The sequence below is a fragment of the Octopus bimaculoides genome, chromosome 18, assembly GCF_046866305.1.
Source record: "Octopus bimaculoides isolate indiv1 chromosome 18, ASM4686630v1, whole genome shotgun sequence".
Taxonomy (NCBI): Eukaryota; Metazoa; Mollusca; class Cephalopoda; order Octopoda; family Octopodidae; genus Octopus; species Octopus bimaculoides.
The window spans coordinates 6,110,783-6,137,035 of NC_142945.1; the positions used below are offsets into that span (position 1 = coordinate 6,110,783).

At 38.9% G+C, this 26,253-nt stretch overlaps 1 protein-coding gene across 4 annotated transcripts in view; it reads right to left on the reverse strand.

The window, feature by feature from the left end:
- The window catches only part of LOC106870024 (pre-mRNA-processing factor 17), a 76,386-nt gene that overhangs the window by 43,182 nt on the left and 6,951 nt on the right, over positions 1–26,253 (reverse strand). For all 4 annotated transcript variants that reach the window (XM_089365680.1, XM_089365679.1, XM_089365678.1 and 1 more), the window contains one exon: positions 11,263–11,349. Coding sequence is in view for 3 of the 4 variants with exons in the window: in XM_089365679.1 (XP_089221805.1) it covers positions 11,263–11,349 (87 nt within the window). In the remaining variant the exon portion in view is untranslated. The remainder of the gene's footprint in view (positions 1–11,262; positions 11,350–26,253) is intronic.

Here is a 26,253-nt window from a genome sequence, read left to right on the forward strand (position 1 = left end):
GGTGGAAGCTCTGTCACAGAATACAAACCACTGAAGCTGTGTGGTAGCTCAACACCTCACAATATACAAAATCCCTGAACCTATCCAAAATATACAAAATCCCTCAACACTTTCCAAATACAAAATGATAGGCTTCTTTCAATTTACATCTTCTGTGAGTGGATTTGGTAGATAGAAATTGAAAGAATCCTATCATATAAGTATGTATTTATGCATGTGGTGTGTGCGTGTGTTACCTTGCCTTGACAATATGTAACTGCTGTAAATGAGTGTCACCAACATACAAGCAGTGTTGTTCATTTCCAATCTTCCAGGAAAACATATCCAGATGCAGGGGAATAATCATTGCTCGGAAACAAGCGAGGCTTGGTGACAGGAAGGACATCCGACCATAGAAAGTTTGCCCCAACAAGTTCAATCTGATCCATGCAGGAATGGAAAAGTGGACATTGAAACAAAAGAGGATTTACAGAGTTCAATCATAGGTCTGTTCTTTGATCAAGACTGAAAATAAACAACAACAACAACAACAGCAAAAACACACACGTCTGTTCCTGAGATAGACACAAATACATTTCTAAAAATACACACACACACACACATTTCTCATAGATATATATATATATATATATATATATAATTGTGTATAGCAAACTAATATAACTGAAAAATGTATCTAATCCAGACAGACTTTATAATTAATTACAGCTCAATCACAAAACATCACAGAAAGAGCTTATCAATAGATTGTATATCTGTCTCCTCCTCGGCCACCTCCTCCATCTCACCCTCATCATTATTATTATTATTATTATTATTATTATTATTATTATTTCTATTTCTGTTCTGCCTTTTTTTCTTTCACTTTTTATTGTTTTTGTTTGTTCTTTTGCCTCTTATTTTCTTTCCTTTTACACCCCACCTCCTTCGTCACAACTCTCATTAAATATGAAATTTGATTTTCATAAACAAACCAGACATTCCAATTTGGTGAATACTATTAAAAAACAAAATATAAATTTAGAAAAAAAAATTCATCAGTATTATTATTATTATTATTATTACTGTCATAATAATCATTATAATTCCAATGTCTCGATGTCTATTCACTTTCTCAATAAATAACATTTGTGGTGTGTGTGTGTGAGAGTGCTGTTATTTATTAACCACAGTCAGCTTAGAGGTTTGGTAGATTTGAAGGGATGATGGTAGCTTGTCCTCAAATTTATTTAGTCTGAATTCTAGCTCTATTCAATTTGTCATTCTCATGCAGTGTTACATGCTTTAATAGTGAAGGTCTCAAACTACATGACGCTTTATTTTAAAAACAGTCAAGAAGTTTGTTGAAGATTTAGGTGCTACATTGTACAGCAGTTTAACGCATCTGTAATTACATCTCTAACAAGTAGACTACTTATATCTCTCAAAGTCAATAGCTAAGATACCAGTCAAATACTGGAGGCAGTTCTCTCTCACACACACTCACACAAAATGGGTTATGTTGTGCTGTGAGAGGATCATTTGGAAGTACTCAAAGAACTCCACTTTTTTTTTTTTAAAACTCGTTAGCATTCAAATTACTCTGTGAAATGTAATGCTTATTCACAATGTTTTAAATTAATCATATATTATCTTGTAGCTTTGAGATAATGCTGATGGGATTATTTTTAAAATGACATTACAGGGTAGGCGAGAGAGGCAGGATCGTTTTCTTGTTCGGAGTGCCCGTGGACCGGCCGTTGCCAGTGCCCGTGGACCGGCCGTTGCCAGTGCCCGTGGACCGGCCGTTGCCAGTGCCGCTGGACCGGCCGTTGCCAGTGCCGCTGGACTGGCTCCTGTGCAGGTGGCATATAAAAAACACCATTTTGAGCGTAGCCGTTGCCAGTACTGCGTGACTGGCCCTCATGCTGGTGGCACATAAAAGCACCCACTAGACTCTCAGAGTGGTTGGCGTTAGGAAGGGCATCCAGCTGTAGAAACACTGCCAGATCAGATTGGAGCCTGGTGCAACCATCTGGTTCACCAGTCCTCAGTCAAATCGTCCAAACCATGCTAGCATGGAAAGCTGACGTTAAGCGGCTATGATGATGAAACGACGGAAGTTGGTTGCAGGAAGAGCATCCAGCTAGAGAAAATCTGCCTCATTAGATTCCACCAGACCCATGCAAGCAAGGGAAAGTGAACGAATGTTAAATGATGATGATAATAGTAATGATGGTGGTGGTGGTGGTGGTAGAGAGAGGGTGTGTGTGTGTGTGTGTGTGTGTGTGTGTGTGTGTGTGTGTGTGTGTGTGTGTGTGCGTGCTATATCTCACTTTCTATTGAAATTACACCCCTTTCACACATCAAACATTATGAAATGCACAGCATTCCTACTACAACATTAAAAAAAAAAACAGTTTGATGGCACCCAACCGAGTAAGCCATGTGACTTCAGTGACTTTACTGACACAGTTTACAGTCCTATTCAAATGACTACAGTTAATAATTGTGGATATTAGCAGGCAGGCAGGCAAACAGATTGGCCTATGGGGAACATTCATTTATTTCCTTTGACCATTTTAGCTGATATTAACAGGATCACTTGAAGAAGAGAGAGAGAGAGCGAGAGCGAGAGAGAGAGAGAGAAGGCGGGGAGTAGCTAATAGTCTGCAGTCAACTAGATCACAGCAGACAGCTCATGGTAGACATGCGGATACTGAGAACAGAATGTGTTAGTAAAAGTATGTATAAGGATGTTGCTTTGCATAGGCATGCGTGCGTGAGTGCGTGCGTGTTGCTATACTTGGGGATGGTCATATTTTGCCAATAAAACACATACACACACACAATATATATATATATATATATATATATATATATGTCCTTAACTTTAGTTTTATTTAGTTTTTGTATTTGGTTTGCAGGCACTATAACTTTCCCTAAACCTAACAAATTTTAAGCAAGCCTGGTGGACTTATTGACCCCGAAAGGATGAAAGGCAAAAATCGACCTCAGCGGAATTTGAACTCAGAACATAGCTGCAGGCGAAATACTGCTAAGCATTTTGCTCAGGGTGTTAATGATTCTGCCAGCTCACTGCCTTAATAATAGTAATAATAATAATAATAATAATAATAATAATAATAATAATGATGATGATGATATTCAAGAGTTAGAATGTGAAAAGTAAGAAATGAAAAAAAAAAAAAAAAGAAGAACAGAACAGGAAAGGTAAAAGAAAGTAAAATTATTCCTCCAGAGATTCGAAAAGAAGGCAAAAAAGAATAAAAATCAAAATCAAAAGAAAAAGAAAAAGAATAGGTCTATCCAAAGAACTCCTGATGGTTTAATTGTTTCTGCAAAGAACAAAGTTATTTAAGAATATTCCATGATATGGTAGTGGCAGTGGTGAAGTTGATAATATAGACAATGAGAGGATGATAATGGTGACTGAGGTAGATTTAGCATCAGGAGTGGGGGGTGGTAGAAGAGGCTGTGGGTAGAGATGTGGTAGAGGAGGCACAATTGGATTTAGACAGAAGCCATTCCTTGGCTCCTTTGAGTAATGATGAGGAAGAAAGAAGACAGAGGAGGAGGAGGAGAGGAAAAAGAGAGAAGATGGAAGAAAAGGAGGTGTCAACATGTGTGTGTGTGTGCTCACATTTTTGAGTGAAAACTGTAGTGTTGCTTGTGAAAAAAGTGTGGAGGCGCAATGGCCCAGTGGTTAGCGCAGCGGACTCACGGCCAGAGGATTGCTGTTTCGATTCCCAGACCGGTCGTTGTGAGCGTTTATTGAGCGAAAACACCTAAAAGCTCCATGAGGCTCCGGCAGAGGGTGGTGGCAACTCCTGTTGTACTCTTTCGCCCCAACTTTCTCTCACTCTTTCTTCCTGTTTCTTGAGTAAAGCTGCAATGGACTGGTGTCCCGTCCAGCTGGGGTGGGGAGGGGAATACATACGCCATAGAAACCAGGAAACCAGGCCCGTGAGCCTGGCTAGGCTTTAAAAGGGCGCATAAGAAGATAAGAAGCTTGTGAAAAAAAAAAAAATAAATAAATAAAAATAAATAAAAGACACTGTTGAAGTTTCTGTCAATTGGAAACTCAAAATTCTACACGGTCACTCTTCCTAGCAGCCAAGTTTGATTGAATCACACATTACTACATCTTAAAAAAGGGAAAACACATTTTTGGGAGATATGATGCGTATGACAAATAAAAATCGTGATGGCCAAATTGGAATGCTTTTCACCACCAGGGGGTAACCCTAGAGGATTACACAACGATAACAACTACTACTACCACCACAACCACTACTACTACAACCAACACTATTACTACCGGCACCACCACACTTACCACTATGAGGACGACAACAACCACCATTGCTGCTGGTGTTGCTGTTGTGACAATGTGGGAACCAAAACTGAAAGATGACAGTCTTGGAAAGTCCAGAATATCATATTCGTTTTTGTGCTGTACAACTTGAGTAAAAAAAAAAACAACATTGCTTTCAAAATTTTAGTAAAAGTAATTCAAAAATCACTCAGTCAAGCCTGTCTTCATAAATTGTCACTTGAACTAATTCAATACACACAGCATAGAAATAACTGTCATTATTACATTTTATTTTTGTCTAATTGTTATTGCTATATAATTGGATGGTTTTTAAAAACATGTAACACACACACTCATAAAAGAAAAAAAAAAAAAAAGAAAAAGTAGGACACATAAATACGCTTATGCGATAAGTATGAACAGTTTAAGTAGGTGACCTGATGTGTCTGTAACAGGAGATCGTAAAGAACAAAACACACAGATGGTTACTGTGTGCCTACTTGAAGGATGGGCAAAAAAAGAAGAAAAACGAAAAACAAAAACATTTGAAATGCATAAGATGAGAGGAGAGGTCCCTAAAGTGTGTTATTTAAAGTAACTGCATGGAATGGAGCTGGTAGAGCAGGGAAACATAATATAATATACACATATTTGTGTGTGTGTGTGTGTGTGTTTGAATATATATGCATATCATCATCATTATTTAAGCCCCTATTTCCTCAACCTGCTGGATGGGTTTCAAAGCATTTCACCTCCTGATGCGGTCCCTTGTTTTCAGAGAAAATTGCTGATTTCCCTTGGCACAGTATGATGCTCTTCCTCTCACCAACCCATACACACACACTTGACAGTTCCGTGCCATACAGTACAGCAGCCCATCTAACATATTGTCTTGCCCGTTTGTAAAAATCTTGAAAGATGTTAAGTTGGGTTGTGTAAGGAGAGTGTCAAGGGTTATCCAACATCGAGAGAGGTGAGTATGAACAGAATGTGTGGGCAGTGTCATAAGGTTCAGGGGCAAGAAATAGATGCTACAGGGTAGCAAAAAGATAGGAAGAAGAGAGAGACCAGAGATTGAATATGCAAAAGTATCCTTGTTTATGAGGGAGTGATGGAGAGGGAGAGAGACGGAGAGATAGAGAGAGAGAGAGAAAGGAGTAGGGGAAAAGTGGGTGGGTACAGTGAAGGGGAAGAAAGGCAAGAGGGCAATTCTAGATGTATAAAGGCAAATGGTGAGATAAAAATAAGAGGGGTTAAGTGGCAACAGAAGAAGTAACCCAAGAAGGAGTGGTTTGGGAGTTTGATAGAATCGACAGAAGTTTTTATAGAATCAGATAATCATGGTATTTGTTCTGACCCTTTTTGTATTTAGGGTTCTGAATTCTTGGGTGTTTCTGCCACCTGGTTTACCACCAGCACCTGCACCCCACCCCCACTCCACCCCCTGGTCCTTGGTTGTGTTTTGCAATGGAGTGGGCTCCATAGCATACATCAAGGCCAGGTCCCCCATTTAAGTATAAGTCTGCCCTGCCCTTTCTTATCCTACAAGTTTCCGCAGGGCCCTGAACAAACAAATATGAGGTCAATGACATTGTCCTTCTCACCGTGACAAAGCAGCAGCAGCAGCAGAATAAATAAATATATAAATAAATAAAACAAATAGATAAACAAAAACAATGTGTGCACACATGTCTTATTTATATTTATTACATTCTATAACAAAAAAAAAAAAAAAAAATTTCACAGCTCATTAGTAAAATGGCTAATTAGGATTCGTCTTTAAAAACAAAAAAAAAAAAAAAATATTTGTTTTGTTAGTATGACACGAATTGAAAGCGGTGTCCCCCACGCCAGTAATAGCTGAAGAAGAGACGAAGGAATATTTAAGCCAGACTATTTCGGTAGTTTCTGACTGTATTGTGGCACTATGGTAAACAATGTCAAAGATAAACACCAGCACTTTGAAGCAATTGCAGGAAATGCACATCTGTGCATAGTATATCTCTTACTAACGCATGTGGGTGTGAACGAGCAGTTAAAACTGGTTTAATGAAATAGCAGTTTCTGTTAATGAAATAGCAGTTTCTGTAAAACCACTAACCACAAAACAAAGACAAAAAAAAAATACAGGGAAAAAGGTAAAAGAAAAAGAAGTATAAAGCACAGCCAAAGCCAAAGAGCTGGTATTGTATTGGGTGATTCTTTTGGAAGAACTCCATCTGAATGCGAATAGAAGTCAAGTACTAAAGCAATCAACCTACTTTCAGCTGAACTAAGCATCTTAGCCTACACACGTCCATAAAAAGTGTTGGGCCAAGTTTTCATATTTTTACACATACACATGCTCAAAGAGAGAGGAGAGAGGAAGAGGCGTAGATAGAGACGAGACAGGCTGAGAGAGAGAGAGAGAGAGAGGCATAGATTGAGAGAGAAAGACAAGACAGTCTCAGAGAGAGAGAGAGAGAGAGAGAGAGAGAGAAAGAGAGAGAGAGAGAGAGAGATACAGATATATAGAGATAAATACTTCAAATAATTTCCATCAGTATATTTCTATATTTTCCCTTTTGTTTATTATTATTATTGAAGGCAGTGAGCTGGAAGAATTGTTAGCATGTTGGACGAAATGCTTAGTGGCATTTCTACCAGTTTTGCATTCCAAGTTCAAATGCCTGTTCAAGTCAACTTTACCTTTCATCCTTTTGGGGTCGATAAAAAATTATCTGTAGGCTGATGCCACTGACTAGCCCTCTCCACCAAAAAAAAAAACCAGATTATTATTATTATTATTATTATTATTCATGGGGACTTAATTCTGTTCAAACGATAAAATAGACTTCAACGTAACAAAAAATAAGAAAAATTTTTAAAAACTGACAGAAAGAAAAAAAAAAAAACCATGACATAATTCTATTTATAGCAAAATATGATGACAGCAACATCCATAACAGCAGTGGAAATGCACATGTGCACATAAACAGACAGGCCAAATCACAACACATAGATGCGCATGCATGCATGTATATGTGTGCGTGTATATGTATGTATATATATATATATATATATATATATAAATGAGGTGGGGTAGTTGTTTCCACTTGTTAGATCTGTTATCTTATGCAGAGCTGACTAGAGCCATTGAAACATGAGGAGCAACCAAGAACACACACACACACACACACAGAATTAGGAATATCATTTTACAAGGAAAAGAGGAGGAAAGAGAGAGAAAGAGAGCAATGATAATTTGTAAGAAATGAGCATTATTACATACACAGGCAACAACTTAAGCGACATTATATGCCACAAATTTAGCTGTTGGAAAATTTGTTTTTATGCTTTTTTTATAATCAACCAACTAGGCGTAGGAGTGGCTGTGTGGTAAGTAGCTTACTTACCAACCACATGGTTCTGGGTTCAGTCCCACTGCGTGGCACCTTGGGCAAGTGTCTTCTACTCTAGCCTCGGGCCGACCAAAGCTTTCTGAGTGGGTTTGGTAAACAGAAACTGAAAGAAGCCTGTCGTGTGTGTGTGTGTGTGTGTGTGCGCGCGCGCGCGCGTGTCTCCAAGTCTTCGTATCATGTGATTGTTGTAAATGAAAGTCATTCATTTGTAATATCCTGCCAAAGCATGTTTGGCCTTAGGGAAATGTCACCTAGCTTGGAAACGGGCAAGTGTTGGCAACAGGAAGAGCATCTGGTTGCAGAAAATCTGCTTTAATCCAGTCAAGCATGAAAAAGTGAACATTAAGATGATGATGAAAGGAACCAGAGGACCTAATGCTTGCAACAGAGGGGAATTCAGCTAAATGGTTGCATCAGCTAAAGCATTGAACCCCAGTGCGTAACTGGTACTTAATTTATCGACCCTGAAAGGATGAAAGGCAAAGTCAACCTCAGTGGAATTTGAACTCACAATGTAATAGCAGACGAAATTTTTTTTTTTTTTTGCGCCCTTTAAAAGCCTAGCCAGACTCATGGGATCTGTTTCCCGGTTTCTATGGCATAATTGTTCCCCTCCCCCCAGCTGGACGGGACGCCAATCCATCGCAGCTTTACTCAAGAAACAGGAAGAAAGAGTGAGAGAAAGTTGGGGCGAAAGAGTACAACAGGGGTCGCCACCACCCCCTGCCGGAGCCTCGTGGAGCTTAGGTGTTTTCACTCAATAAACACACACAACGCCCGGTCTGGCAATCGAAACCGCGATCCTCCGACCACGAGTCCGCTGCCCTAACCACTGGGCCATTGTGTCTCCAGCAGACGAAATACCGCTAAGCATTTCGCCTGACGTGCTAACGATTCTGCCAGCTCACCGCCTTAAGGCAATTAATAATAACGAGAGCTCAAAGTTATTGAAACGTAGTGTAGATGTAAAGATATAGTTTAAAGAATTATGATAATAGTATGGGAAATTATTCTCTTATCTGCATTATTGCTTGGTCTGTAGCCACATTAAAATTGTATCAGTAACACTATCTAATTAATACAATGTAAATATTTGTGAAAAATTACAGCAAATTTACATCATTAAATATTTTGTAAATTTGCAATTAAAAATTAATCATTTAATTAATCGTATTCATTGTCTGATAAAATATCAAGAGAAATTTATGATGCAAACACATTGGAACTTATTTGGGTCATAGACTTAACCCTTTCACATTCAGGTTACTTTGTCAAATGTAATAATTTGTTTTGAATTAATTATGCATTATCTTATAGCTTCGAGATTTCAATGATGTGATTGTTTACTTTTTAGAATGACATTGTAGGATAGGTATGAAATGGCAGATCTGGCCAGTGTAAGCATAAAACAGGCATGGCATCTGGGCTGGATATGGCCAGTTTAAATATTACAGGATTAACGTGTAGCTTAGCTTTAGGGCAGTGAGCTGGAAGAATCATTAGCACGCCGGGCAAAATGCTTAGCAGTATTTTGTCTGCCGTTACGTGGAGTTCAAATTCCGAGGTTGACTATCACTTGGCTTCATGGGTCTTCTCAAGCACGGCATGGAAAAAGCCAGAGGGAAATGCTAGTTTTGTTATAGGGTCTGCGTGATTAAAAGGTGATCTGGGCTAAACAACTACAAAAAGAAAAAGAACATTTTCTGCAACAAATGAAGAAAGACTTTGCTCGATTGCGACATCTAAACTATACATAAGTGGAAGGTAATCACTAAACGATGAAGAGAATTTTAATGTGGGAGCTATTTAGGAAGAGGAAATGGATATCATGCCAAATATTATGAATTTATCTAATATATTTATATATGCGTATGTGTGTGTGTGTGTGTCTGTAAACACATGTGTATGTGTGTGCATTTATGAATATGTGAGACAGAGAGGGAAAGAGGATATATTCCTCTGCATACATGTATGTGTGTGCATGTCTGTGCAAGAGAGAGAGAGAGAGGGAAACTAAGTAGTGGTTGTCTGAATATTTATATATAGATACAGCATATGAGAGTGAGTGAGTGAATGAGTGGAGAGAGAGAGAGAGAGAGAGAGAGAGAGAGAGAGAGAGAGAGAGAGAGAGAAAAAGAGAGGTGTAGAGGAGGAGGGAGAGAGAGAATGACTATCAGCTGTTGCTTTCTGTGGATCAGTGGCTGACATTTCCACTTGATGATGATGATGATGAAGAATATGGATATAAATATGAAGACTAATGTAGAAACGGTAATAAAGATAACAAAACCGAGTGGAGGAAAGGGAAATATACTTCTCCCCTCCTCCCAGACATATACAAATACCAACACCATTGCTGCATGTGTGATAAGAAGCTTGTTTTGCAACTACATGGCTCCGGGTTCAGTCCCACTGAGTAGCATCTTGGGCAAGTGTCTTTTTGAATACGTAACTACATTTGTCTACAGCCTCAATATCTGTTGGAATGAAAACTTCTGAAGGTCTTGTCATATTTTAAATATGGTAATTAATTTTAGCAATCCAGGAGGGATGAGAGGCAGAATTGAACTCAATGGGATTTGAACTCAGAGCATAAATAACCAGAATGAATATTGTAAAGCATTATCGCCAATTCTCTAATGAGTCTGCTCATCCATTGCTGTGATAAGAATATTAATAATGAGTCAATTTAATCAACATGTAAGGTGGAATGAATATTGGGTACTGACTGAAAGAAAACGATCACCAATATAAATGCCCAAAACAGGGTTCCTCTGAAGGAGTGCATAGCTCAGAGACCAAGGAGTCTCTCTAGATCAGTGTTTCCAAACCTATTTTCCTCAAGGCCCCACTATAACTTTACAGAATAATGTACGCCCCACTGGTGGTTGGAAAAAACAAAAAAAAAAACAACTTTATTTTTGGTATTTCATAATTATATACTTTCCTTAAAGAACTATCAACACTGGGGCATGAGAATAGCGCTATACTGTAGCCATATGCTTGGTTGGAGGGATTGGATTGGTTAGGCTGACTATAGATGTAGTAGGTTTGCTGTGAAAAAAGGATTTTCACTAAAAAAAAAAAGAAAAAAATTGGAATCCCATGCCTCACAATAATCTTCCATGGTCCCACTGGTGGAGGGGGGGGGGGGGTTGCTCCATGTTGGGAATCACTGCTTCAGATCAAGCTGCTACTTATCTGTATTGAGAAGTCACAGCTCTGGTTGTATGGACATGTGATTTAAGCATCACAAGGAAGAATCGCAAGACGGATTCTCCAAGCTGAACCAGAAGCAGGAGACCTAGCGGTAGACCGTGACCAAGATGGTTGGATGATATCCGTAGTGTCAGTTGGTCGTGGTTGGGAATCCAGTCAGAAAGTCTAATGATGGTTCCTTCTGATGGGATTCTATGGAAGAGGTGCTTCTGGATTCTTTCTCCATGACCCTCCCAGCAATAGCAGGGGAGAAAAGATGAATGAATGAATGAATGAATGGATGGATATATGGATGGATGGATATAATGGGTCAACATTTTTTACCGTAGGAGTGAAAAGTTCATCATATTTGGGGTTGTGTTTCAGTTCTTTTTCTGTTGGATCCACCGGTTGTAAGGAGTTAACATCATGCTGGAAGAGAGAAGAGAAAATGGAAAGTTTATTAAAGTGAATGTTTAAATAACTGAAAGAAGTTCTTGTTAAATAGCATTATAATTTACATATCAACATCATCATCATCACCGTTTAATGTCTGCCTTCCATGTTAGCATGGGTGGGACGGTTTCACAAGAGCTGTCCAAGCAAAACCCTGCACCAGACTTCTGGGACTGTTTTGGCAGGATTTTTACAGCTGGATCCCCTTCCTAACACCAATCACTCAGCAGAGTGGACTTAGTGCTTTTTACGTGGCACAAGCACAGGTGAGGTCAGTTTTGGCAAGGTTTTTACAGCTGGACACCGTCCCGAACACTAACCACTTTACACTGCGGACTACATGCTTTTTAAGTGGGACCTGCACTTAAAGGCTTTGGTTGGCCAAGTGCTTTGATAGAAGGTACTTGCCCGAAGCAGCATGCGGGTGGGGTGGGGGGGTGGGGTGAAACCCACAAACAAGAGGTTGGTAAGCTGAATTCTTACCACACAGCTATACCACAGTACCTACACCAAGATACCTGGTGCCTTGCTGTACTCAAGAAGACCCATCTTCTTCAGCAGAAGTGTTGAGGTCGCTCCCCTTGATAAAGAAGATTGGCCTGCAAGAGTCCAGTGTTGGTGCCATGTAAAAGCGCTCATCTGGTGCCATGCTAAAAGCACCCAGCACACAGTGTGAAGTGGTTGGTGCTAGGAGGAGCATCCAGCCATAGAAACCAGGTCAAATCAGACAGGAACTTGGTGCAGCTCCCCAGCTGGCCAGCCCTGGTCAAACCATTCCACCCATGCCAGCATGGAAAATGGATGTTAAAGGATGATGATGATGTGCATGTGTGTGTGTTTGCATATAAGAACTGGAATGCAGTGACACCACTGTCATATTAAAAGCTCTTCTAGCCTTCCTCACATGGACACATTGGAGGAAGGGACAGTGACTCTGCTCTTCAGGGTCCCTCCAAGACTTCCCAAACCACTGGCATTGATGCTGTCAATGTTCCTCTTCAACTACTGCAAATCAACAACTTCACATTGCAATTAGACATTGGATGAGGAGTTAATTACAACAAGAATGGTTCCAGGACATACTCAACATACTTATACATACTCACTGTTTAAATATAGAAAAAAATATGTAAATGCACAACAACAAATGTACTTCACAGAGGCTAATGACATTTTCGAAAAATAATTATGGCATTGGTAGGTTCTGGTTTGTCTTTTGAGAGACGAGGAAGAGGGAAATATTTTGTATATCTTTTTTCTTCTATGTCCCCTAAACAAGATACAGTTGGGAAGTGAAATGAGGGAGGTAACGAAGGCAAGCTATAATGGAAATACACACACATCGTAATCTATGAAGAATAAACTTAAGTTGAACACAAGACAGCTGCATTTATTTAGAAGTAGAGATGAGGAAGAACGATATATAAATGATGAGGAGAAACAAAGAGAGAGAGAGAGAGAGAGAGAGAGAAAGAGAGAGAAAGAGAGAGGAGGGAGGGAAAGAGAGAGAGAGAGAGGAGGAGGGAGGGAAAGAGAGAGAGAGAGAGGAGGAGGAGGGAGGGAAAGAGAGAGAGAGGAGGAGGGAGGGAAAGAGAGAGAGAGAGATAGGGAGGGAGAGGGGACAGTAAAAAGGGGAGAAGAAGAGGAGTGAAAACAAAACAGATATAAAATATGCTTGAGAAAAGTGAAAGAGGGTGAATTATGTAGACAGGGGAGAGGGTGAGAGTAAAAGGATGGAAAAAGAACACACACACATGCACGCAGAGAGAGAGAGAGAGAGAGAAAGAGAGAGAGAGAGAGAGAAAGAGAGAGAGAGAGAGAGAAAGAGAGAGAGAGAGCGGACTAGACAGAGCAGACCTGACTCTGAAACAGAACTGATATAAAACATCTTAAATGAAAGTGGAAGGAAGTATTAGTTCATTGAATCATCTGCAGCACAACGTACACACAACCCTCCTGGCATTTGTTTATTCAACAGAAACCTGACACGGGTGAAAGGCAATATAAAGTTTGTGACGTTGATTTGAACTTGGGACATTTCAAAACTCACAGCAAGAGAGACAGAGAGAGTTTGAGTGAAAGGGTGTTTTGTATAATTTTCACCCAAGAGAGATTCAAGAAAACTAAAGCATCTTCCATCCAGTAATATAATGCCATTGTTTGCAGTTCACATGATTTAGATTGAGGAGAACATTTCAGAACCTACAGGGGACAAGCTTCTATACTTTTCACCCATAAACATTCAAATAACTAAATATTTAGTAATATATTATGGGGAGTTTGAGTCAATCTCAGTGTATGCCTCAATGTTGCAGCCGTTAGGGGTTGAACCCAGCATAAAAAAAATAACGAAAAAAAACACAAAAAAAAGATAGAAAGAAGGAGCTAAACGGACAAGGTTTGTATTTTTGATCCTCAGAAACTTAGGAAAATTAAATATTCAGTCATGTTGCGTGGTGTTGTTGATTCAAATTCGAATCTAAGCCTTTATTGTTGCTGACTGCCTGATGCAGTTGACAAAAAGTCATTGTGCTTTTTATCAAAAGGATATTATTTTTATTACTGTGACACCCATAAAGATAAGATGCTGATAAAGCTGACTATATTTAAAAAAAACAACAACAACTGATATATGCTGCAGTAATGATGATGATGATGATGATTTGAATTCAAGTGTGTGTGCAGTGGGGGTGGAGAGGGAGTGATTCGAATTTCTATAAGAACTTTGGAGCTCAAAGGAAACCATTTTTAGAGCCCATGATAAAAACCATTTATAACAGAGGTGTGGATTGCTGAGTGTGATTATGATCATCACCATCACCATCATCATTTTAATGATCACTTCTCCATGCTTGAAAGGGTCAGACGGAATCCACTGAGGAAGATTTTCAATGGCTGGATGCTCCACTGCCTATCACCAGTCCTCACCTCTTTCTGAGCAAAGCAATATTTTCTTGTCTGACAGGCTTCTACCTAATGCACAATGCCAAAGAGATACACACACACAGAGAGGTGCCTGCAGGATTGAGTGATTAAAAGGTTTACCATCCAAACTACTGCAAGGTGCTCTGGGCAAGTGTATTTTACAAAAGTCCCAGAGCCAACGGAAGACTTGCAAGTGGATTTGGTAGACAGGAACTGACAGAGCACTCTCATCATCATCATCACCGTTTAACGTCTGCTCTCCATGCTGGCATGGGTTGGATGGTTTGACATGGAGCTGTCCAACACTCCAACTGTCTGTTGTGGCATGGTCTCTATGGCTGGATGCCCTTCCTAGTACCAACCACCTTGCATACTGTTTCACTTATCTGTTGTCAAAACTTCTGGTGGGATGGTCATGTAGAGAGATACAAAAACAGTACTATTAACAATTCAAATACTACTTTTTCTCTACCTACAACTTAAACCACTCAATCAAACTTGCATCGAAATTTCACTGATGCTTAAAATAATGCACTTAAACCCACACAATCTGCTGGTATTCATGATGCTTCACTGATTTCTGTACCACCTTCTGGCCTTCCCCTCTCTCATTATGACCACTGCAAACCACCACCATCACTGCTCCTCCGCCTACTACTACTACTACTACTACTACAGCTACTACTTCTCTAATTCAGCAATATTATTTCTGGGAGTGGAAGGGAATTTCATTAATTTTTTTGGTATGTGTGTGAGTGTATGCATGTGAGAGAGAGAGAGAGAGAGAGAGAGAGAGATAAAGAGAGAGAGAGAGAGAGAGAGAGATCCAATGTGTTGAGTTGTCCTCAATGCATGAAATCATTCAGGATTTTCTCACCCAAAACCTCTACACACTCTTACCCCCTGGATTCTGTTTACATTTCATACGCATATTTTATTAGTGCAGGCTGTGTCAGTGGGGGCTGTAACTAAAACATCCATAGAGTGGGATAAGGTCTTAGACTTTTGTGTATGTGTGTGAGTTACAGCCCCCATATATATATATATATATATATATATATATATATATATATATATATAGATATATATATATGGTGAATGAAAGACGGAAGTTGGAATATATAAGAAATTTTATTAATCACGACAATTGTTTCGAAACATATAGGCGAAGGAGTGGCTGTGTGGTAAGTAGCTTGTTTACCAACCACATGGTTCCGGGTTCAGTCCCACTGTGTGGCACCTTGGGCAAGTGTCTTCTACTATAGCCTTGGGCTGACCAGAGCCTTGTGAGTGGATTTGGTAGACGGAAACTGAAAGAAGCCCGTCGTATATATATATATATATATATATATATATATATGTATGTATGTATGTATGTATGTATGTGTATATGTTTGTTTGTCTGTGTTTGTCCTCCCAACATCGCTTGACAACCGATGATGGTGTGTTTATGTCCCCCGTAACTTAGCGGTTCAGCAAAAGAAACCGATAGAATAAGTACTAGGCTTACAAAGAATAAGTCCTGGGGTCGATTTGCTCGACTAAAGGCAGTGCTCCAGCATGGCCACAGTCAAATGACTGAAACAAGTAAAAGAGTAAAAAGAGAGAGAGAGTAACTGGTAGCAGGTTCTTATCCAACCCATGCTAGCATGGAAAGCAGACATTAAACAATGATGATGATGATGATGTTAATTGGTTAACTATTTAACCAATCAACATATTGCTTGTTTGATTAATCATTTGGTCAATCAATCAGCCAGGTTTGTCAAAATCATCCATCCCTCACTATTTGTGACCCCTATCACAAAGATCCCTTTTCTACCCCAGATCAGCTTCAGGCCCGTCTGTCTCTACCAATCACATATATTGCATTTTTATCTATTCATACATAATGTACCCCTAACTACAGTAACCAACATGTCCTTCTGCTAGATGGAGAATTAGCTGCCATATCTAGCAATTCAAGTCACCACACAGAGGCTCTTTCATTAATGTAGTGCTGTTATTTAACCCCAGGCCAGGCATATTGCATGGATGTATTACGAAGCAGTCGCTATGTCATTTTGGCAGCTGATTTATGTCTTAAACTTGCAAATGGATAGCTAAAAAATAGCAAGTCTTTCCGGTGGAAGAAGAGGCATATTTTGAATATTTTTATATGAATATGACAAATTTTGGTATTATTAAACACACACACACATACAGTATTTGCATACATTACTTTCTATTAGCAGTTAGGTAGACTGTATGCTTGTGTGTACACACACAGGTACACACATATAAATGTATAACATTTGCATATTAGACATTAATTATGAGCAGATTGTGTGTGTGTGTATATATATATATATATATATATATATATATTACATACAAAAATAAGAGGAATGACCAGCAAAAGTGGATGATTCAGCATCTATTTCTAGCATATAGGAGTCCACTTTTGCTGGTCATTCCTCTTATTTTTGTATGTAATATAATTTTAAGCTTTGGATTTTTTTTAATATGCTAGACCACTGGTTTTAATTGATTAATATCAATTTCTGCCCTTATTAATAAATTTTAAATTTTATATATATTTATATATGTAGGTGTATGAAGTTTATAAATTTGACAACTTTGTGTAAAGGAATGTTACCATGTCTGGCATGAGAACTTCCTAGTTGCCATCTTGCTGCTCACTGATCAACTTCATCTGTCTCTCTCCCATCTCTCGGATCGGACATTTCCTCTCAGTGCATTCCGTGCACTGACTGAACTCTCTCCAACCCACATTCTAAACTATCTACAGCCTCTGATGTACCTCTCATAGTTCCATCAATACAGCTTTCCCTACACTTCTCCTTCTGTAATATTAGCGACCTACTTGTTGTTACATTTAACAAACACACTTCTATGCAGATGATATTAACAAGCTTTCCTTTCTCTGTTAACATTCTGCAGTCTGGCGTCACCAACATGCAACCAAGAACATCCTACATCAGACACCCACAGCTTTCATTAACAGAGAGAGAGAGAGACACATCAAAAAACATTCCCTAGTGGAAAGATAACTATCAATCCTCTGTCAACACAATTACAATACGCATCAAGAAAAACAAGTTTTGCACTATATTCTCGTGGGTATATGAATAACACACTGATAAAGGCCCCACAAATTTGCTGCAAATGTTAGCTTTCACAAATTCTAATGATATCTCATGGTAATCTCACATCGATGATGCTACTGAAAACTGCATCTCAAAGACTAAGCTTCTCCTTCAGGGCCAGATCAGTGACTGACTCTTCAAAAAAAAAAAAAAAAAATAATAAATTACTGCAAATCACATAAGCCTACTGCTCACATGTCAAACCAGAAATGCTATCACCCTGTATATGTTTGATCTGCAAGTTATAGCAGCCAAACCCACCCTCAAATCACACCGTACATTTCCTTCATCATTTGCATCCATATCACAAAGATCCCATTTCTACTCCAGGTCTGCTTCAGGTCCATCTGTCTCAGGCAATCAAATATATTGCGCTTTTATTTATTCAGGGAGAGGGGGGGGGAGTCAATTAAATCGACCCCAGTACTTAGCTGGTACTTAATTTATTGACCCAGAAAGGATGAAAGGCAAAGTTGACCTCGGCGGAATTTGAACTCAGAATGTAAAGACAGACGAAATACCGCTAAGCATTAAGCTCAGCATGCTAACGTTTCTGAGAATAGAGAAGCATTGAAATGTCTGATGTCAATAAAGGTCGCTGTTGAAGGGAGTTGAATTGGCAACGCCAAATAGATGGCGCCAAAATGATTGTGCTAAAACCTCACATGACTGCTTTTGAGATACCGCGCACATTGGCTGTAGTTCTTGGTAAAGAGCATGTCCCTAAGAATCACGGCCCAGAATCAAGGCAATAATATAATTTAACAAATCAGAGAAGTAAAAAATCAAAATGATGACGATGACGAAAATGATGGAAATGATGAAATGGATTAAAGAGCGAAAGAATGGCAATAGAAAATATCAGCCAAATTTCATGATTCATTGCTGCTGCAGTAAGAATTTGCATTGCTTAGTATTCGAGTGTAGGAGCAGTCCGAGCTGAAACATCCTTCATCCAAGCTGAAAACATAATCTGAAGGAAGGAAGGAAGGAAGGAGAGAGAGAGAGAAAGAGAGAAAGAAGGCTATTTGGCTCCGTTTTAGAAGCAAGAAACGAAATGAAATGGAAATGATATTTCAGTGAATGTTATATAATGTGACTTTAACAAAGAATAACAAGAGTCAAACAGGTTGGCCAGGAATTAGGCCCATGACAGAGTCTGCCAGAAGAAAAATTCTGTTTTAAGTGGATAAGGACATTTGTTATTATGGTTTCAAGTGGAGCTGAAGAAATAACATGGCAGTGTTCTTGTGTTCTTGCTGTTTGTCTTTCAGAGCTCTAGTTGCCAGTCATTTCTGACCATGCAGATTGAAATCCAAAGGAAGAGAACGGCAAATCAAAAAGTAGGTGTGATAAGAGGAATATCCAGAATAAAATAAATTTTTTAAAAATGAAATAATAAAAAAAAAAAAAAAACAAACAAGAAACTAGTGCTGGCTTGCATTGCCAATAATTAATAATCAATACAAAAGAGTTCAAGAAGTTAATTTTTTATCAATAATACACAATCTGCTGTTTTGAGCATTGTTATGAGCAAAAGAATAGATAAAGTGCCATTATTACTTGGGCTGAGTGCAACTTAGTGATAGAAGCTAGTGTTTTACTTCCAGTTAGAAATGTATTCCCGGTTAAGAAGGTCACTTTGCAACCACTGGGCAAGTGCCTTCTTCTATAACCATATGTCGACCGATGCTTGTAAGTGAGATTTGAGAGACAGAAAGAGCACAGGAGCCAATTGTGCTCGCGTATGTATGTATGAGTTTTTCTGTGATCTTACCGACATTACTTGGGCAATGGGGGATGTTAGCTCATGTCTCTAAGCTCTGTGGTTTTAGATGTATGAAGACGAGTAGAAGAAAGTACCTCACTTGAAAACAAGGGCTGGGCCTCAGGAAGGGTCATTCAGCTGTAGAAACCAAGCCAAATCAGACTGGGCCCAGCTTGCCAGCCCTGGTCAAACCGTCCAACCCATGCCAGCATAGTTAACGGACATTAAATGATGATGATGATGCAAGAAGCAGCTAGGACAAGTCTTCCTCTAACATTTTACTTAGTTCAATCTACACAAGTTAGTGTGTGAAAAACAAAATAGGAATTTTGAAAGAAGTGACTATAAAAGTAGTTTTTAAACATCAAATGGCTATGGGGTCCACCAAAATAAACTAGTAATTAAAGGGGGTCCATAGATAAAAAGTGGTTGATTTTATATCTTTGAAGGTCTGGATATATAATTTAACAAAGTAGGGAGAAAAAGAAATGTATTCACATGATGCACTACGACTACCTAAACGTAAGACTCCAAACGCCCTCTGGTGTGAATAAAGCACATTACTCTTATTATAAGAGTCCAATGAGTTTACTTTCAATCCTACAGGGGTGTTACTGTCTGTCACTGCAACAGCTGAAAGCCCCTGTTAAATAAGGTGTCCGGGACTCTCATTTGACTTCATTTGTTTTGTATCAAATAAGTTAGCAGCTCAAGTCTCTAGTCTCTTCATTCGCAGACAATGACTATGCAACAACACCAGACAAGACTGACTCCCTCTCACTCAACAGTCGCAACCATACAACAGATTAAGTTGAAGGGGAAAGCGTTGGTGAAATCTACTTCTCATCTCTCTACAAATAACAGACACAGCCATATTAAAATAGATGGAATGGTTACATACAGAATGCATTTAACCATAGTGGAGGCGCAATGGCCCAGTGGTTAGGGCAGCGGACTCGCAGTCATAGGATCACAGTTTCGATTCCCAGACCGGGCATTGTGAGTGTTTATTGAGTGAAAACACCTAAAAAAGCTCCAAGAGGCTCCGGCAGGGGATGGTGGCGAACCCTGCTGTACTCTTCCACCACAACTTTCTCTCACTCTTTCTTTCTGTTTCTGTTGTGCCTGTAATTCAAAGGGTCAGCCTTGTCACACTGTGTCACGCTGAATATCCCCGAGGACTACATTAAGGGTACACTTGTCTGTGGAGTGCTCAGCCACTTGCACGTTAATTTGACGAGCAGGCTGTTCAGTTGAACCCTCGACGTCGCAAGCGACGGAGTGCCAACAACAACAATGCATTTAACCATCAGCTTGCTTGATCCAGACAACTACCACTGTCATCACGACAACCACTTAAATATGAGCTCAACTCACTGGCTCAAGGGATAAATAGTAAGATCATTCACAATTTACTGCTCCTGCCTCTGTAGCTGGTCTATGTACAATACAACAGATTTGAGCTCCAAATGAAAAGCTGCAGTGTCTTACATGTCAAAACAAACATCTTTTAGTATGAACTTCCTCCTGTGTAGTGGAATTCATTCTTCTCACTCTCCATGTACACTGCAAACTGTAGCATCAACTGTTCACTTATGTTATTCAATTACTGTATTACCTCAAGAAAGCACTTCAGTATCTACTGCATACATAAATAAATGGTAACATAGTTAGTTAAAGAGTACACCATCCTAACTAATACACTAGGGTGGGAAAAAGAACAAAATAAATTAATGAATAAAATAAATAAATAGAATGTAGTGAATCTTCTAAGACTGCCGCCAGCAGATATATGGTAATCCTCTGCAGTTTTCTGATGTTCTTATTCAATGTTAATAATGTGATTAAAATGGGTATGTTAGAACATTAATATAGTAATTGTTATTGATTATCTTTGATCAGCTCTGGAAGAACAGACAACTGGTTGGAAGGAAGTTGAACATTATGTCAAGGGTAACTACTAAACTTGACATCACTGACACCAAAACATTTGCTCCATGTTTTTTTTCTATTTGTTTTTTTCTTTTTTTTGCACATATACACATGTAATAGAATGTGTGTACTTTATATCCGTTTCCTAATGCTAGAATGGGTTAGACAGATATACTACCGAGGTGTTGTTTTGTCAGCCAGATACTCTCCCGGCTGCTAACCCTCACTTGATTTTCATTTTATGTATCTTGGAAAACTCAATGAAGATTTTCTTACTTTGAGTCCTTGTATGAAGATGGAAAAGGGGGTTCACCAGTGATACTTGAACCCTTTAGCATTCAGATTACTCTGTCTAATGTCCTGCTTATTTATTCACATTGTTTTGAATTAATCAAGCATTATCTTGTAGCTTGAACATTTCAATGATGTGACTGTTTCAGTTCTGGAATGGCATTGTAGGGTAAGTGTGAGAGGTAGGATCTGGTCAGTTTGAATCTAAAATGGGTGGAATATTTTAGCTAGATATGGTTGGTTTAAATGCAAAAGGGCGAATGGTAAATAGAACTGGGGAGATTATTTTATGCCTCCATAGATATCATCATCATCATTTAACGTTTGCTTTCCATGCTAGCATGGGTTGGACCAAGATCAAAAAGTTAAAAGAAATGACAGATGGTTATGTGCAGACCCTTCTGACGATCCAGGGGTTATGCATACAAAATTTCCTGCAACTGTCATGGTTTTAGGGGTTGTCAGCAATGAAGGACGTGATGCCTCCTTACTTCTTTCCACAAGGCCTTAGAGTTAACTGCTTAGAGTTAAAAAAGAAATAAACACAGCCCTATGCTCTTTAAGGAGTAATGCGGACTATCTAAGAATCATCTGACACAACACGGAGTTTGGAAAAAAAAAAGAAAAAGAAAGAAAACCAGTGAAGTGTGAAACAAATAAATTAATTCATTGACACTATTATTCTACCTCTCCCTACTATTTATATCTAAAACCAAATATGTGTTTCTGATTCTTAGCTTATCTAAACAGTAACATCTCGTTACACTATCTTAACTGACATAACATAACTTTTGGCTCACTTAACAACTTAACCAATACACAACATACCTACCTACCTACCTACCTACCTACACACACAACCATTTGTGTTCCTCTCTAAAATAAATTAGGCTTACTTTTGATATGATTTGATTTTGCAATAAATCCTCATTAAAGACCAAACAAATCCCCAAGAGATCGTCAAATAAATCTATAACCACCTTTGAAGTGATATTACTTATCTCTTGATAAAAATACTTGTTGTTTTCATTTTATTTTTCCTTCGTTAATTTTTATATATTCTATTTTCATTTCTTTTTTCTTTGTATATCGTGTAATTTGTTTACTTTTATTCATTTTTATCAAAGAATTCTATTCTAAAAATTACATTGTATGCTGTTTCGGTATTTTTCAATTACAATTAGAAATTTAGGTTATATTTGGCCAAATAGCTTCCATTTCTTTCTTTTCTCTGTCTGCCCCTTTCCTTCTCCTCATCCATTTTTCTTTTCTTTTTTCTCTCTCCTGTTATGCAGTATATCCCAAGGTTTCGAAAGTAGAGGAGTCCAGTTAAGTATTTTACCTGTGTGCTTGCACAAACAATGGAATCCTCAATAAAGTCTCAGAATACACAGACTTATAAAAAAGTCTTGAGACTGTAACCATTTCAGTGCTGTGCCAATGAAGAAGCATCTACATGGGTGCTCGACCAGATGGAAATTGAATATTTGTTGTAGCCCAACTGTTATACCAAGACAAAACACTGTACATGATAACACTTCCAATCAATTAAGATCAGAAGCCATGAGAGCCACTGCCTGGTACTGCATCAGGGCATGCATGCATCCACCTCCTCCTCATCATCATTATCAGTAGTAGTAGTAGTAGTAGTAATTATTTCCTCAAGTCCCACACTAGTAGGTAAGTAGAAGGCAAACGCTGTCCTTAGTAGGATTTGAACCCAGTACAGCATGCCAAAACTAAACAAAGTACTGTAAAGTTCTTATTTTTGACAATCCACCATACTTAGTAAGTTTAATATTGATTGGCAACACTGCAAATTATTGTTGGTGTTTAACATACTAATTAACAAAAATAACTATTTTTAAGTAAGAGAGTCAACTGACTCCTTGGCCTTTCCCCACTGGTGTTGGGAATAAACGATCTTTTGTGAAGAAAAATTCTTGTAAACAGCTCAAGCAATACACAGCAATGATTGTTCAGTCTTCCTAATAACACATTAACAACTTGAATAACAAATGTGATTAACAGCAGCTCAATTTGTTTTCAATCCAATCACAAAAGAGGAAGTTAGAAATGGGAAACAACAACAACAATAGTAGTAGTAATAATAAAAATAAAATTGATGAAGAAAGAGAAAGTATTTAGAAATTGTACATTTTATGTAGGACATATCAACAGAAATGGCCAGCTTTCTTGGTAACAAACATTCTTTCTCTACATGAAGGTCACAATGAATATGAGAAGAATGTATTGCTTATGGTTGGTCACAAAACAAGGGTAGTGAATATAGGCCTTAAATGATTGAATTATTAATAGTAATATTGGTGGTGGTTGGCTGAATTGGCAAGGTGGAAGAATAAAAAAAAAGAAAGAAAAAAAAACAGATGATAACTAAAAAGAAATGGTGTGTGTGTGTGTGAGTGCATGTATGTGTGCATATTCTTGCCTTGACATTGCATGCTGGGTGTCTGCCATCATCAAGTGCTTGAGAAGACCCGTCAAGCCAAGTGAAATCGTAGTCATGGTAGATACTGGTGTCAGGCAACTGGCACTTGTGCCAGTGACATGTAAAAGCACCCATTACACTCTTGGTGTTGGTTGGCGTTAAGAAGGGCATCCAACTGTAGAAACCATGCCAAATCAGACTGGAACCTGGTGCAGCCCCGCAGCTTACCAGTTCTGGTCAAAGCATCCAACCCATGGCAACATGGACAATGGACATTAAATGATGGTGATGATGATGATGATGATGAGTATAGTTTCAATACAGATTCTTCTTGATATCATTTGTTAAGTGGGATCTGAACATATTCCAAACTACCTAAGGTTTATTTTACCTTTCTTAAATCAGCCGAGTACAGATTCCATGCATTTCCAATTCTTTAGCTTTATTCATCCACCCATTCTTATGAACATGAACAAAAACACATGGCGGTAAGTTTATATTTAGCATTGTTGCTTTTCATTAAAAAATAAACATTGGTTTTAATTTGATTCCATCTGTGAGGCAGCTTAACGTGGCATTGAACTTTGGCCTTTCCATGACCTGTACCTTGCTCTTTTCTTTAGAATATAATTTCATGTAATTTCAGCTATGTGAAGGATACTGGTTCAGTAGTTAGTTATGTTAGCTATGATCATAAGGTTGTGGGTTCAAATTGTGGGCTAGATGTTGCACTGTTTCTTTGTACAAGGTACTTCATTTTCATGTGACTTCAACAGTAATGAGTAATGACTATGTGCTGGTGCAGCCCTTTCTTTCTAGCTGTCACATCTTGGCTGTGCCACTGGGTCTAAGTGAAATGGGGAGTGCTGAGAAGGTGTCTATGTTTCCTTATGACTACATAGGCACCTAAAACAATTAGCAAAAGCCTGGTACCAAGCAGTAGTCGAGGCAGATTTTCTATGGCCAGATACCCTTCCTGCCACCGACCCACACCTGCTTCCAAGCAAAGTAATATCCCCCCCCCCCATGGAAGACTGGTGTAGCTCATCATTGTTACTGCTACAAGAATAAAAAAGATAGGTCAGAGAGTAACAGAGGTGAAGTGAAATCGCAGGAAAGTTAACAGAGAAGGTAGACTTTTCATTGTGACAGGTGCAGAGGCACCAGCAGTACTGAGAATGTATGAGAAAACACTCCATCTAATGCTCAGACAATTCCCCAGACGTATTTGAGAGCTTCTGTTACCTGAGGGACCTAATTAGCAGGAGGGGCAAGTATTCTGAAAACACAGCAATAAGAACTGGTTGCAAAATGTTCAGGGAATTATTACCACTGGACTTTTCCCCTCAGTGTGTGAAGAATAGATTGTATGATGCTTGTGTATGAAGCATAAGGTCATATGATATTTGTGATGGAAGACAGCTGTATAAATACTGTGTGTTCAAAGTGAATGGAATTTGTAGGACTGAAAGAGATTGAGGAAGACCTGGGATGAAGGAGTGAAGACAGATTTGAAGTTATTACATCTCCATGATGAGATGAGAAAAGGCTTGTAGATTGGTGACAAGTTGTCCAAGAGAAGACTCTCTCCTTCTCTCTCTGTACATTTTATATATGTACAGGGTGCAGGGAACAAATTGTCATCTAAATTACACAAAAATGAAAATGACACTGGCATCTCATTTTAACAGATATATTTACCAAAATTACATAAAAATATCTTGAAATGCTAAAGACTAAGTTTATTCAATAAAAATTGCCATTGGCTTCAACCACGGCCTCCAGACGACTTTGGAATCCCCTGCAACTCTTCTGGACGTTCTCCTTGTTTAAGTTGGTGAATGCTGCCATAATCCTTGCCTTCAGTTCATCTTTGGTGTTACAAGGAGCTTTGTTGGTCTCTTGCTCAACTGTGCCCCACACATAATAATCAAGGGGGTTGTGGTCTGGAGAGTGAGGTGGCCAGATGTTAGGGGTGATATGGTCGCAGAAATTGTCTGACAGCCATGACTGGGTTCTCCTGCTTGTGTGGCGTGGTGCAGAATCCTGTTGCCAGACATAGGATATTCCAGCAGTCACACTCTTCACCCGGGGCAGCACTACCTCCTCCAGGCACTTGATGTAGGCTTCTGTGTTGAGTCTGAGGGCATGTGGGAAGATGAATGGAAATGTAATGGCGCCATCGCTAGTGATCACTCCAAACACCATGATGGTGACTGGACATTTTGATTCTTATCACTCTGTACATGTTTTGGGGACACAGCAAGCCAACGGCTGTTGTGTGTGTTCCCCATCTGATCCTGGCAGAAATTTTTCTCATCTGGGAAAAACCAAAGCATGTTCGGTTGAGGAGGGGGGGGATGTTG